The sequence below is a fragment of the Budorcas taxicolor genome, chromosome 7, assembly GCF_023091745.1.
Source record: "Budorcas taxicolor isolate Tak-1 chromosome 7, Takin1.1, whole genome shotgun sequence".
NCBI lineage: Eukaryota > Metazoa > Chordata > Mammalia > Artiodactyla > Bovidae > Budorcas > Budorcas taxicolor.
The window spans coordinates 51,521,603-51,534,866 of NC_068916.1; the positions used below are offsets into that span (position 1 = coordinate 51,521,603).

The following is a 13,264-nucleotide window of genomic DNA, read 5'->3' on the forward strand; positions in this document are numbered from 1 at the left end:
ATGTCGCTGTATACTCAAAAGGTGAAAAGGGAAAATTCTCCAAGTCCAGATTCCAACAATCCACAGAATAGGATAGACTCCATATTGACCGGAAAGCTGGGTAAAATTTACTGAAGGTATACTTACAGAAGGGGAGACTGGTCTTAAATGTTGGCAGGCGAACTATCCCTTAAAACTGACAGTCTCACCTCAGAGATCCCTTTATCTGCAATGGTGTTTTCTTGGCGAGGAGGCTTCGAAACTCGGAGCCTGCTACTCTCGCTTCTGCTCCTCGCAGCCTGGGAGTCGGGGAGCGGCCAGGTCCATTACTCGGTTCCCGAGGAGGCAAAACACGGCACCTTCGTGGGCCGCATCGCCCAGGACCTAGGACTGGAGCTGGCGGAGCTGGTGCCCCGCCTGTTCCGGGTGGCGTCCAAAGGCCGCGGGGATCTTCTGGAGGTAAATCTGCAGAATGGCATTTTGTTTGTGAATTCTCGGATCGACCGGGAAGAGCTGTGCGGGCGGAGCGCGGAGTGCAGCATCCACCTGGAGGTGATCGTGGACCGGCCGCTGCAGGTGTTCCATGTGGAGGTGGAGGTGAAGGACGTTAACGACAATCCTCCAGTATTCAGAGGAGAACAAAAGGTACTCATTTCTGAATCTGCGCCTTTGGAGTCTCGTTTTCCTCTAGAGGGCGCTTCTGATGCGGATATCGGCCTAAACTCTCTCCTGACCTACAGGTTAAGTTTAAATGAGTATTTTACTCTTAAACTAATAACGAAAACCGACAAAAGTATACTGCCTGAACTCATTCTTCGGAAGTCATTGGATAGAGAAGAAATACCAGAACTTAATATGTTGCTGACCGCTCTGGATGGCGGTAAACCCCAGCTAACAGAATCTGTTCAGATTCAAATAACCATCCTGGATGTTAATGACAATGCTCCTGAGTTTGATAAGCCTGGCTATAAAGTGGTGCTGTTTGAAAATGTCCCAAACGGCACCAGAATCATTCAACTAAACGCTTCTGATCTAGACGAAGGACCAAACAGAGAAATTTCCTATGGAATCAGAATGATTCTGCCACTGAGTGAGAAATGTATGTTTTTAATAAATCCACAAACAGGTGAAATTAGAATTTACGGGAAACTGGATTTTGAAGAGAATAATGAGTATGAAATCCAGGTTAACGCCATTGATAAAGGGATTCCGCCCATGGCTGGTCATTGCACGGTCCTGGTGGAAGTTCTAGACCTGAATGACAATACCCCTGAGGTAATGATCACTTCGCTGTCGCTCCCAGTGCGGGAGGACGCTCAGGTGGGCACTGTCATCGCCTTGATCAGCGTGTCCGACTGTGACTCCGGCGCCAATGGGCAGGTGACCTGCTCACTCACACCACCGCATATCCCCTTCAAGCTGGTGTCCACCTTCAAGAATTACTATTCTCTAGTGCTGGACAGCGTCCTGGACCGCGAGAGTGCGTCGAACTATGAGGTGGTGGTGACAGCGAGGGACGGTGGCTCACCTTCTCTGTCGGCCACTGCCAGCGTGTCCGTGGAGGTGGCCGACGTGAACGACAACGCGCCCGCGTTCGCGCAGCCAGAGTACACGGTGTTCGTGAAGGAGAACAACCCGCCCGGCTGCCACATCTTCACCGTGTCGGCGCGAGACGCGGACGCGCAGGAGAACGCGCTGGTGTCCTACTCGCTGGTGGAGCGACGGGTGGGCGAGCGCGCACTGTCGAGCTACGTGTCGGTGCACGCGGAGAGCGGCAAGGTGTACGCGCTGCAGCCACTGGACCACGAGGAGCTGGAGCTGCTGCAGTTCCAGGTGAGCGCGCGCGACGCGGGCGTGCCGCCCCTAGGCAGCAACGTGACCCTGCAGGTGTTCGTGCTGGATGAGAACGACAACGCGCCTGCGCTACTGCCGCCCGGGCCAGGTGGAGGACCCAGCGCGCTGAGCCAGGTGGTGGCGCGTTCGGTGGGCGCGGGCCACGTGGTGGCGAAGGTGCGCGCGGTGGACGCCGACTCGGGCTACAACGCGTGGCTGTCCTACGAGCTGCAGCTGGCGGCGGGTGGCGCGAGCAGCCCGTTCCGCGTGGGGCTGTACACCGGCGAGATCAGCACGACGCGCGCCCTGGACGAGGCGGACGCGCCCCGCCAGCGCCTGCTGGTGCTGGTGAAGGACCACGGCGAGCCGGCGCTGACGGCCACGGCCACCGTGCTGCTGTCGCTGGAGGACAGCGGCCAGGCGCCCAAGGCCTCTTCGCGGGCATTGTCTGGTGCAGCTGGCGCAGAGACGGCGTTAGTGGATGTGAACGTGTACCTGATCATCGCCATCTGCGCGGTGTCCAGCCTGTTTGTGCTCACGCTGCTGCTGTACACGGCGCTGAGGTGCTCGGCGCCGCCCAGCGAGGGCGCGTGCGGGCCGGTGAAGCCCAGGCTTGTGTGCTCCAGCGCGGTGGGGAGCTGGTCTTTCTCTCAGGAGAGGCGGCAGAGGGTGTGCTCTGGGGAAGGGCCGCCCAAGACCGACCTCATCGCCTTCAGCCCCTGTCTTCCAGCGTCTGGAGAAGATTGTTTAAATCCTTCCAGTGAAGTAAGTCCTTGATATCATTTAAGTATGTTAGTCATTTTGTAGTTTTCATGTATTAGCCCAAATTTTCAAGCATTCAGTTCAGTCGTGTCCGACTCTTCTCGACCCCATGGATGCCAGGCTTTCCTGTCCATCACCAGCTCCCAGAGCTTGCTGAAACTTATGTCCATTGAATCGGTGATGCTATCCAACCATCTCATCCTCTGTCATCCCCTTGTCCTTCTGCCTTCACTCTTTCCCAGCATTCCACTTTATCTTTTCCAATTATTTTCAGCATTTCAAGCATTAAATAATTGGAGAGGATAAAATGGAGGCCACAGATAACCAGATTTAAAGTTTCCTGGCTCTATAATTTTTCAGATTATCTATGAATTTCTAGCCTTGAAAGAAATAAGTACATTTGAATAAAAACCAAGTTCTGATAAATTTATTTTAAATTTGTACTCAATTTCATAATTAAATGAAATTTGCAAGGTTAGTGTAGAGAGTTCCCAGATATCATAAACTAGATTCCTTTACTGCTGTTTATGTGCATAGACTTGTAAAATATTCTTCTTGATCACCAATCTAGTTGCAGTACAATCCCCTTTCCAGTATTATAACAATAATAAAAATTGTTATCAATTCAAAAATGAGTAATTTATGTTATTGCTCCCATAGAGTACCTTCTTTCTTTCCATTGTGATTGGCTACAGTACTGTTGTTATTTCCATAAAATATGCCATTTAAATATTGTAATTCTATCTAAAGCAGGATGCACCTTATAATTAATGGTTTATAACAATTTAACTGATTCTTTTTCTTGGTAGCACACAAATAATGACACATCTTACAATTAGTAACATTTCTTTGATTCCGTAAAATGTAAGAATAGTTATTCAGGACTTGTCTGGTGGCCCAGTGGCTAAGACTCTGCATTCCCAAAGCAGGAAGACTGGGTTTGATCCCTGGTCTGGGACCCAGCACAACCAAAGAATATTTATCACCCCCTATTTTTTCCAGGACCTGTTCTAAGATCTTTAATTGTATTATCTCATTTAGTTATGAAATCACCCCTACAGTGCAGGTACAATATTTGTTATTAGCATTCTACTGATAAGAAGTCTGAAACTTAAGCCACATAGATCGTGCAAAGTGACTCAAACCCAGTTTTGGAGGATCATCAACCCATTATGGCATGCTACTGCTCTGATACAATTATCAGGTGAATCTTCTAAAAGTGTATTTTACATCTTGTAATTTTCTTCCACAAAAAGCCTTTCCAGAGTGTTTTTTAATGTGAGGGAAAGAAGTAAGTAAAGAGGGAGATACTGAAAATCAGACAGGCAGAGAAGGAATGAAGATGAAGATGAAACATATGAATGAGAATAGAGAAAATAAGACAGTAGGGTTGGCCTTAAAGGTGGCACGATTTTTCCTTAGTAGTGAATGAATAATGGAGAATATAAAGAGAAATGTCGACATAAGAAGAGAGCCATTGAGTTTGTATTTGATGACTTATCTTTCTGGGTAAGTCATCTGAGAACCACATGGTTAGAATGAGGTTGGGAATTAGAGAAAAAAGAAGAAAGTATGGAAGAATCTCTATGGGCAGAAATTATGAATTCACTTGAGGGGTCAATTGAGGTAAAGGTGAGCATAAACTTGTAGAGAATATAGTAATGTTAAGTGGCTAATGAACTGAGGAGTTCAATAGAGAGCATGGAGAAAATGAATAGTTAGGCTGTGTATTGAAAGCTAAAGAAAATGTTAAAGAGGGGTGATATAAGAAGATATGTACCCATAGGGTATCTGAAAGGGCATGTTTTATTTTTTTAAAGTTTTAATTTGTGTTGGAGTATAGCCAATAAACAATGTTGTGATAGTTTCAGGTAGACAGCAAAGGGATTCAGTTATACATACACATGTGTCCATTCTCCCCCAAACTCCCCTCCCATCCAGGCTGCCACATAATATTGAGCAGTGTTCCCTGTGCTATGCAGTAGGTTCTTGTTGGTTATCCATTTTAAATATTGCAGTGTGTACATGTCAATAGCAAACTCCTGAACTATTGGAAAGGCATGTTTTAAATGCTTGACTGTGTAGTCTAGGTTAGATGGAGAGGTAAAAAAGACAAGTTGGGGCCTGATGCACAAAAACAATTAGAATCAAGAAACTATTCCCATTATAAAAGTAAAGGTGTGTTAATAAAAGTAATGGAGCAATGAGGAGAATGATGGTGAGAGAATATCAAATACTCACATTTTCAGAGGGGAGCAAAGATTCAGAAATGAACCCAACTCTTATTTCCTGCAGAGTTGGGCACAAAACAGGCAAGAGAGTTATGGAGCTATACTCTTTCTTTCCTAGCCCTGTTGGCATGGAACTTGGTGACTTAGTAAAGATAAAAGTAAGATTCCCTCCCTTTCTTCCTTGCTAGAGGTGTGTTAACATCTGTATCTACTTCTTGTTACTTGGAAAATCAGAGTCAACTTAAATGATAGTAGGAAATTCCCCAGTAATGGTATAAGTTAGGGAGAAAGAAAAGGGAAGTTTAACCTACTGGTAGTAATTTCATTTTTAGCAAATACATGAGATACTAGTTCTTGGCATGTTTTATACAAAGAAAATCCAGGACTTCAAAGTATTGTTTTATCTAAATGGTCAATATTGTGTGTTTATGTACATACACACTCACATACAAACTTATATTTACATTGATAGACATTTTCTTCCAATACAAATATTTTATCCAAATTTACAATCATGTTTGGGGGAAGTTAAAAATATTGTATTTATTGAAAATCTGGTATATCAGTTACCGAATTTTCCATGTTCATTTATTTCATTCTTATGTGATTCATTATGTTTCTGTTTGGAGTCAAGGGAGTTGTGTGAGTAGGTCTCAAAAATATTACAGGAAAAGGACAGTCCCACAAAGCTGTGAAGAACTATAGTCTGATTTCCAAAAGCGAATGTGGACTACTACCTCTTTTCACAAATTCTGCACTACGTTTTACACATGCAAAAATGTTTTTGTGGAAAGATGGAACTCATCAACCGATTTCAACTAGAAGCCAATGCTGAACAGAATACAGTGATTTACTGTTGCTGGAGAGAAAAACATTTAATCTTCCATTACGTATTTGCAGTGAAAAATGTCATGAAATGCAAGAAGAAAAAATAAATCCCTTACGGCAACGGAAATTATGAACTGAGTCGTTATTACACTTACACATTCATGCGCATGGTGTCGCTCTTCACTGAAAAGAATTCCGCGAAGAAAGCGCCTCCGCTCCTTCCTTCTTGGAGAAAATTGGCAGATAGTGGAAAACAGCCGCGAATCCTCCCGCAATAGAAGGCCGTAAAATTAGACCTGGAGGGGCATTTGAAGTAAGGTAGCCTAGAGACTTCAGATATCTCTGAAGGCTTTTGAGTGTACCATGCTGTTTTCCTGGAGAGAAGGCCCAGGAGCTCAGCTTTTGCTGCTCGCTCTTCTGCTCCTCGCAGCCTGGGAGTCGGGGAGCGGCCAGGTCCATTACTCGGTTCCCGAGGAGGCAAAACACGGCACCTTCGTGGGCCGCATCGCCCAGGACCTAGGACTGGAGCTGGCGGAGCTGGTGCCCCGCCTGTTCCGGGTGGCGTCCAAAGGCCGCGGGGATCTTCTGGAGGTAAATCTGCAGAATGGCATTTTGTTTGTGAATTCTCGGATCGACCGGGAAGAGCTGTGCGGGCGGAGCGCGGAGTGCAGCATCCACCTGGAGGTGATCGTGGACCGGCCGCTGCAGGTGTTCCATGTGGAGGTGGAAGTTACAGATATTAACGACAACCCGCCTGTGTTCCCAGAAAGTGAAAAAAGAATAATCATTGCTGAATCTAGACCTCCGGAAACTCGGTTCCCGCTAGATGGCGCATCTGATGCAGATATTGGAGTAAACTCCGCCTTGACGTACCGAGTCGATCCCAACGATTATTTCACTTTGGACACACAAAATAGTCGTGAACAAATGTCTTCGTTATCACTTGTGTTAAGGAAATCACTGGACAGAGAGGAAATTCAGGAACATAGTTTATTATTGACAGCTAGTGATGGAGGTAAACCCGAGTTGACCAGCACAGTTCAGCTGCTGATTACAATCCTGGATGTGAATGACAACACACCAGAATTTGACCAACTAATTTATAAAGTGAGAATGTTAGAGAACTCACTTAATGGCTCATTAGTGATCAAACTAAATGCCACAGACCCTGATGATGGTACAAATGCAGACATAACCTACTCATTTAGAAGACCTGTATCACCTGCAGTATTATATGCGTTTTACATAAATCCCGACAGTGGAGAAATTAGAACAAAAGGTAAATTGGATTTCGAAGAAAATAAATTGTATGAAATATCCGTGGAAGCGATTGACAAAGGGAATATTCCAATGGCGGGTCATTGTACCATTTTGGTGGAAATAGTAGATATAAATGACAATGCTCCAGAAGTTACCATCACTTCTTCGGCTCTTCCGGTGCGAGAGGACGCTCAGGTGGGCACTCTCATCGCCTTGATCAGCGTGGCCGACCGTGACTCCGGCGCCAACGGGCAGGTGACCTGCTCCCTGATGCCTCATAGCCCGTTCAAGTTGGTGTCCACCTTCAAGAATTACTATTCACTAGTGTTGGACAACACCTTGAACCGCGAGAGCGTGGCGAATTATGAGGTGGTGGTGACTGCGAGGGACGGGGGCTTGCCGTCGCTCTCGGCCACAGCCAGCGTGTCCGTGGAGGTGGCCGACGTGAACGACAACGCGCCGGTGTTCGCGCAGCCCGAGTACACGGTGTTCGTGAAGGAGAACAACCCGCCCGGCTGCCACATCTTCACCGTGTCTGCGCGAGACGCGGACGTGCAGGAGAACGCGCTGGTGTCCTACTCGCTGGTGGAGCGGCGGGTGGGCGAGCGAGCTCTGTCGAGCTACGTGTCGGTGCACGCGGAGAGCGGCAAGGTGTACGCGCTGCAGCCGCTGGACCACGAGGAGCTGGAGCTGCTGAGGTTCCAGGTGAGCGCGCGCGACGCGGGCGTGCCGCCCCTGGGCAGCAACGTCACGCTGCAGGTGTTCGTGCTGGACGAGAACGACAACGCGCCTACGCTGTTGCCGCCCGGGCCAGGCGGAGGACCCAGCGCCGTGACCCAGGTGGTGTCGAGGTCCGTGGAGGCGGGCCACGTGGTGGAGAAGGTGCGCGCGGTGGACGCCGACTCGGGCTACAACGCGTGGCTGTCGTACGAGCTGCAGCTGGCCGCGGGTGGCGCGAGCAGCCCGTTCCGCGTGGGGCTGTACACCGGCGAGATCAGCACGACGCGCGCCCTGGACGAGGCGGACGCGCCCCGCCAGCGCCTGCTGGTGCTGGTGAAAGACCACGGCGAGCCGGCGCTGACGGCCACGGCCACCGTGCTGCTGTCGCTGGAGGACAGCGGCCAGGCGCCCAAGGCCTCTTCGCGGGCGTTGTCTGGTGCAGCTGGCGCAGAGACGGCGTTAGTGGATGTGAACGTGTACCTGATCATCGCCATCTGCGCGGTGTCCAGCCTGTTTGTGCTCACGCTGCTGCTGTACACGGCGCTGCGGTGCTCCGCGCCGCCCAGCGAAGGCACGTGCGGGCCGGTGAAGCCCAGACTGGTGAGCTCCAGCGCGGTGGGGAGCTGGTCTTACTCTCAGCAGAAGCAGCAGAGGGTGTGCTCTGGGGAGGGGCCGCCCAAGACCGACCTCATGGCCTTCAGTCCCAGTCTTCCTCCTTGTCTGAGTTCTGCGGAGGGACCAGGTGAAATAGAAGCAGAATTAGAGCAGTTGAAAAAGGTGAGGTCATATTTTAAATTTTCTTTCTGTTTTAGCCATCCTCACAGTTTTCTGTTTAAGATTCTTCAATCTCAGTTTTAAGGTCATTCTTTAATTTGCTCATTATGGTGTTAATGAGTGTTACTGACATCATGAGTTCCATTAATCTTCAAATTAAATATTAGTAAAAACCATAGTTTTAGTCATAATACTAATTATTTGCTTTTGTTGAATTCTTGACAGTTTTAAAATATTTATTGCTTACATAAGCATTTTTCAAGAAACTCCACATTGTGAGTACTTAAGCATCTAGAAATCCATAAACATTTTAAAATCTGTGTCTTTAAAATTTATAGATATACCCACATACAGATTTTGTTTTGAATGGGGCCATAACTTTTTAAAGGTTTTCTTAAAGGTGCATTTTTCTTCCTTCTTAAAGAATCTTTTTTGTTTGCTCCTTCCTTATTTTACTCTGGCACATCACCATTCCCGTCTGTATACAATCTGAAAAACCTTATGATTTTCCTTTAACATTTTTATTTGCAGTTACATAATTACTCACATACATGCATACACGTGGTGGGTTTTTGTTATTGTTTCTTTTGGAAATTTTGTTAGCATAGATACTGCATTTTACATTTCACAGTCACCAGTACTTTGTGGAAATCCCTGAGTCATTTAATAGCTGTGTAGTACTCTATAGTGTAGATGTACCATTTATATGATATCATTTATATCATTTATCAGTTATTCACCAGTTGATGAGTACTTTGTGTTTTTTTTTGCCCTCATAAACCATGCTGTGGAGAAGGCAATGGCAACCCACTTTAGTACTCTTGCCTGGAAACTCCCATGGATGGAGAAGCTTGGTAGGCTGCAGTTGCTCAGAGTTGGACACGACTGAGCGACTTCACTTTTACTTTTCACTTTCATGCAATGGAGAAGGAAATGGCAACCCACTCCAGTGTTCTTGTCTGGAGAATCCCAGGGATGGGGGGAGCCTGGTGGGTTGCCATCTTATGGGGTCGCACAGAGTCAGACACGACTGAAGTGACTTAGCAGCAGCAAACTGTGCTGTAATATCATTTTACATATTCCTAAAATATTTGTGCCTTTATTTGTATAAAGTTCATTTTCAGATATTGATGAATCTAAGAGTATGAATAATTTTAATTTAAATATATGTTTCTAGATTACTTTCCCAAAATTTTGAATTTCTTATGATCTCTACCAACAAGTTTGAGCACTTTCCCTTTTATCTTTAAAACCAATAGAGAAAAAAAAAAGCAATAGAGGTCTTACATTCTGCCAATGTGATATGTATAAAATGGTATCTTCGTTACTTTAATTTTAATTCCTGTACAGCTTTGAGCATAATGTCATCAGCATTTGGTTTTCATTGATTTGTCAGTTAAATTTTTTGGTTGTTTTTTAATTTGGGAAAGTTCTCTGTCAATAATTAGCTTTTATCTCCCATCTATATCACAGATATTTTTCCTCCTATATATTGATTTGTTTAGGGTATATTTTGCCATATAAAACTATCTTAAAAATTTCTCTGCTTCCTGTTATGGATTTTAAAGTCTCTTAAGTTTATTTAGGGATATCTTCCCAAGATTTATACTGAACATTCATTAATTAAATTCATTTAAAAACATTTAAATTTAATTTAATTAAAAATTGAAGTATAATTGATATTAATTTCAGGTGTACAATGTAATGATTCAGTGTTTGTATATATTGTGAAATGATCACCACAATAAATCTAGTTAACATTCATCACTATACATAGTTACAAAATTTTTTTCAATGAGAACCTTTGAGATCCTTTCTTTAGCATCTTTCAAATATATAATACAGCATTATTAACTACAATCACCATACTGTGCATTATTTCACTAGGACTTATTTATTTTATAACTGTCAGTTTGTCCTTTTGGACCACCTTCACCCATTGCACCCACCCCTTGCATCTGGCAACCACGAATTTGTTTTCTGTATCTATAAGTTTGTTAGATTCCACATAAGTGAGATCATTTTTTCTTAATGTAGACATTTATCACAATAAACCTCCCTGTTAGCATTGCTTTTGCTGCATTTCATAAGTTTCTTTAAAAATATGATTTTATTTATTTATTTTTGGCTGTGCTGGGTCTTTGTTGCTGCGTGAGCGAGTGGGGGATGCTGTCTAGTCACGGCACGCTGGCTTCTGACTGTGATGGCTCCTGTTGTGGAGCGTGGGCTCTAGGCATGGCGGCGTCAGTAGTTTCAGCAGTTGTGGTGCAGGGGCTTTAGCTGCTCTGCAGCATGTGGGATCTTTCCAGATCGAGGACTGAACCCTAATCTCCTGTATTGGCACATTGATTCTTTACTACTGAGCTACCAGGGAAGCCCACCTCATAAGTTTTGATGTGTTCTGTTTTCATATTCACTTGTTTCAAGATATTTTTTAATTTTCCCTTGATTTCATCTTTGATCCATTGGTTTCCAGGAATGTATTGTTTAATTTCCACATATTTAACCATTGTGGTTGGAAAAGATACTTCATATAATTTTGGTCTTTTAAAATTTGCTTACCCTTGGTTTGGATCTAATATCTGATCTATCCTGGAGAATGTGCCATGTGTGCTTGAGAAGAATGTATATTCTGCTGCCCTTGGATGGAATGTTCTACATGTATATCTGTTAGGTACATTGGATGTAAAGTATAGTACAAGTTCAATGTTTTCTTATTGATTTCTTTCTGGAGAATCTATCCATTGATGCAAGTGGATATTGTAATGTTGTCTATCATTCCCTTCACTCCTTCAGATCTGCTATTATTTGTTTTTATATTTATGTGCTCTGATGTTAGGTACATATGTATTTATGATTGTTTTATCTTCTCGATGACATGACCATTTTATCAGTTTTAGTGACCTTTTTTGTCTTTTGTTACAGTTTTCTACTTAAAGTTGATTTTATCTAAGGATAGTTTAACTCTCCCCTCTCTTTTGGTGGAATATCTTTTTCCATATCTTCACTTCGAGCCTGTGTAGTAGCTGAAGTGAATGTTTTGGAGGCAGCTTGTAGTTGTGTCTTTTTTTTTTTTTAATCGTTTTCAGCCATTCTGTGCCCTTTGATTGGATAATTTAATCCACTTACATTTAAAGTAATTCTTGATAAGTAAAAACTTACTGTCACCATCTTGTTCATTGTTTTCTGGTTGTTTCATTGTTCCTTTGTTCTTTTCTTCCTCTCTTGCTATCTTCTTTTGTGAACTGATGATTTTCCACTGGGGTATACTTTGATTCCCTTTTCTTTATCTCGTGTGTATGTGTCTATTGTAGTTTTTTGTTTGTTTTGTAGTTACCCTGTGGCTTACTTGAAATATCTTACAGATAAAACAGTTTATTTTAAGCTGATAACTTTGATCATATTAAAAAACACTACTCTTTTCCCTCTCCCCTTACTTTGTTTTTGTTGCCATAATTGACATCTTTTTTATATTCTGTATCATAAATTATTGTAGCTATATTTATTTTTAACACCTTTGTTTTATAACCCTTATACTAGAGTTAAATGGTTATCACACCATCATATTACAGTATTAGATTATTCTGAGTCTGACTATATATTACCTTTACCAGTGTATCGTGTATTTTCATATGGTTTCATGTTATTAGCTGCCTTTCATTTCAGCTTGAAGAACTCCTTTCAGCATTTCTTGTAAGGCACATCTAATAGTAGGTGATGAACTCCCTCAGCTTTCGTTTGTTTGGGAAAGTCTTTATCTCATCTTCATTTTTGAAGGTCAGCTTTGTAGGGTCAAGTTTTCATGGTTGGCATTTTTTCTTTTAGCTCTTTGAATATATCCTCCCATTCTTTCCTGGCATACAATGCTTCTGCTGCAATATCTGCTGATAGCCTTATGAGAGTTGTCTTATATAAGATACAGTTTTTTTTCTTGTTGCTTTAAAAATTGTCTTTTTTCTTCTTTGATTTTATACAATTTTATTGTAATTTGTCTTGAAGAAGATTGTCTTGCATTGAAAATTTGAGGTAAGCTATCGGCTTGATGAACTTGGATGTCCAAACCCCTCTCCAGGTTTGGGAAATTCTCACCATTCTTTCTTTATTTTTTAAAAAAGTATTTCTTTATCTTTGGCTATGCTGGGTCTCAGTTGCTGCTTGGGCTTTCCTCTAGCTGTAGCGAGTGTAGTGTGTGGGCTTCTCATCGCAGTGGCTTCTCTAGTTGTGGAGCACGGGCCCCAGGTGCACGGGCTTCAGTAGTTGCAGGACATGAGATGAATAACTGCAGCTTGTGGGCTCTAGAGTGTGGGCTCACTATTTTCTTTCTTTTCACATCTCTTTATCAGATATTTTTAAATGATCTGTCTTGCTCCTTCTACTGTCTTTCTGTAGCATTTCAATTTTTCTTGTTCTACAGCAGCAAGCTACTATTGTTTGTTCTCAGTGGCCATTAGGCATCTAAACTATGGTGGTTCCCTGACAGTTTCAAGTCAAGTGAGAAAGATGCTAGTTCCTTGAGCAGCCCTCCAAAACCCAGAAGGGCTGGATTCACGCCCTTTCTCCCTCCTTCCTAAAGGAGCTAGCTGCCTTTTTGCTAGCAAAGAAGTTGCTTATTTTTCATGACTCCCAGGCATCCAAACTATGCCAGTCCTATCAGTTCTCTGAGTAGGGCAATATATAGAAACTAGTCCCTCATAAAGTTCTCCAAGGAGCTGAAACATTGGAGGTATGCTCTGCTCTTCTCTTTCCCCTTGATGGTGGGAGAGTGGAACAGGGTATTTTTTCCTGGTGCTGAGCTATGCCAGCTTCTGGGAAGGGCTGATGTGAGTAAAGTAAAATTACTCTTCTTATTTGTTTCAATACAGCTGTTCAAGTTTTAA

The 13,264-nt window shown here is 43.7% G+C and overlaps 2 protein-coding genes across 2 annotated transcripts; both read left to right on the plus strand.

Moving 5' to 3' along the window:
• The first annotated feature begins 147 nt into the window (after positions 1-147).
• Positions 148-2,589, plus strand: LOC128051155 (protocadherin alpha-12-like). The gene has a single exon (XM_052643650.1). The coding sequence runs from the start codon at positions 148-150 to the stop codon at positions 2,587-2,589; it is 2,442 nt and encodes an 813-aa protein (XP_052499610.1).
• Positions 2,590-5,996: 3,407 nt separating this feature from the next.
• LOC128051156 (protocadherin alpha-13-like) lies at positions 5,997-8,609 on the plus strand. The gene is made up of 2 exons (XM_052643651.1): positions 5,997-8,346; positions 8,575-8,609. Exons 1-2 carry the CDS (start codon positions 5,997-5,999, stop codon positions 8,607-8,609), a joined length of 2,385 nt encoding a protein of 794 aa, XP_052499611.1.
• The last annotated feature ends 4,655 nt before the right edge of the window (positions 8,610-13,264 follow it).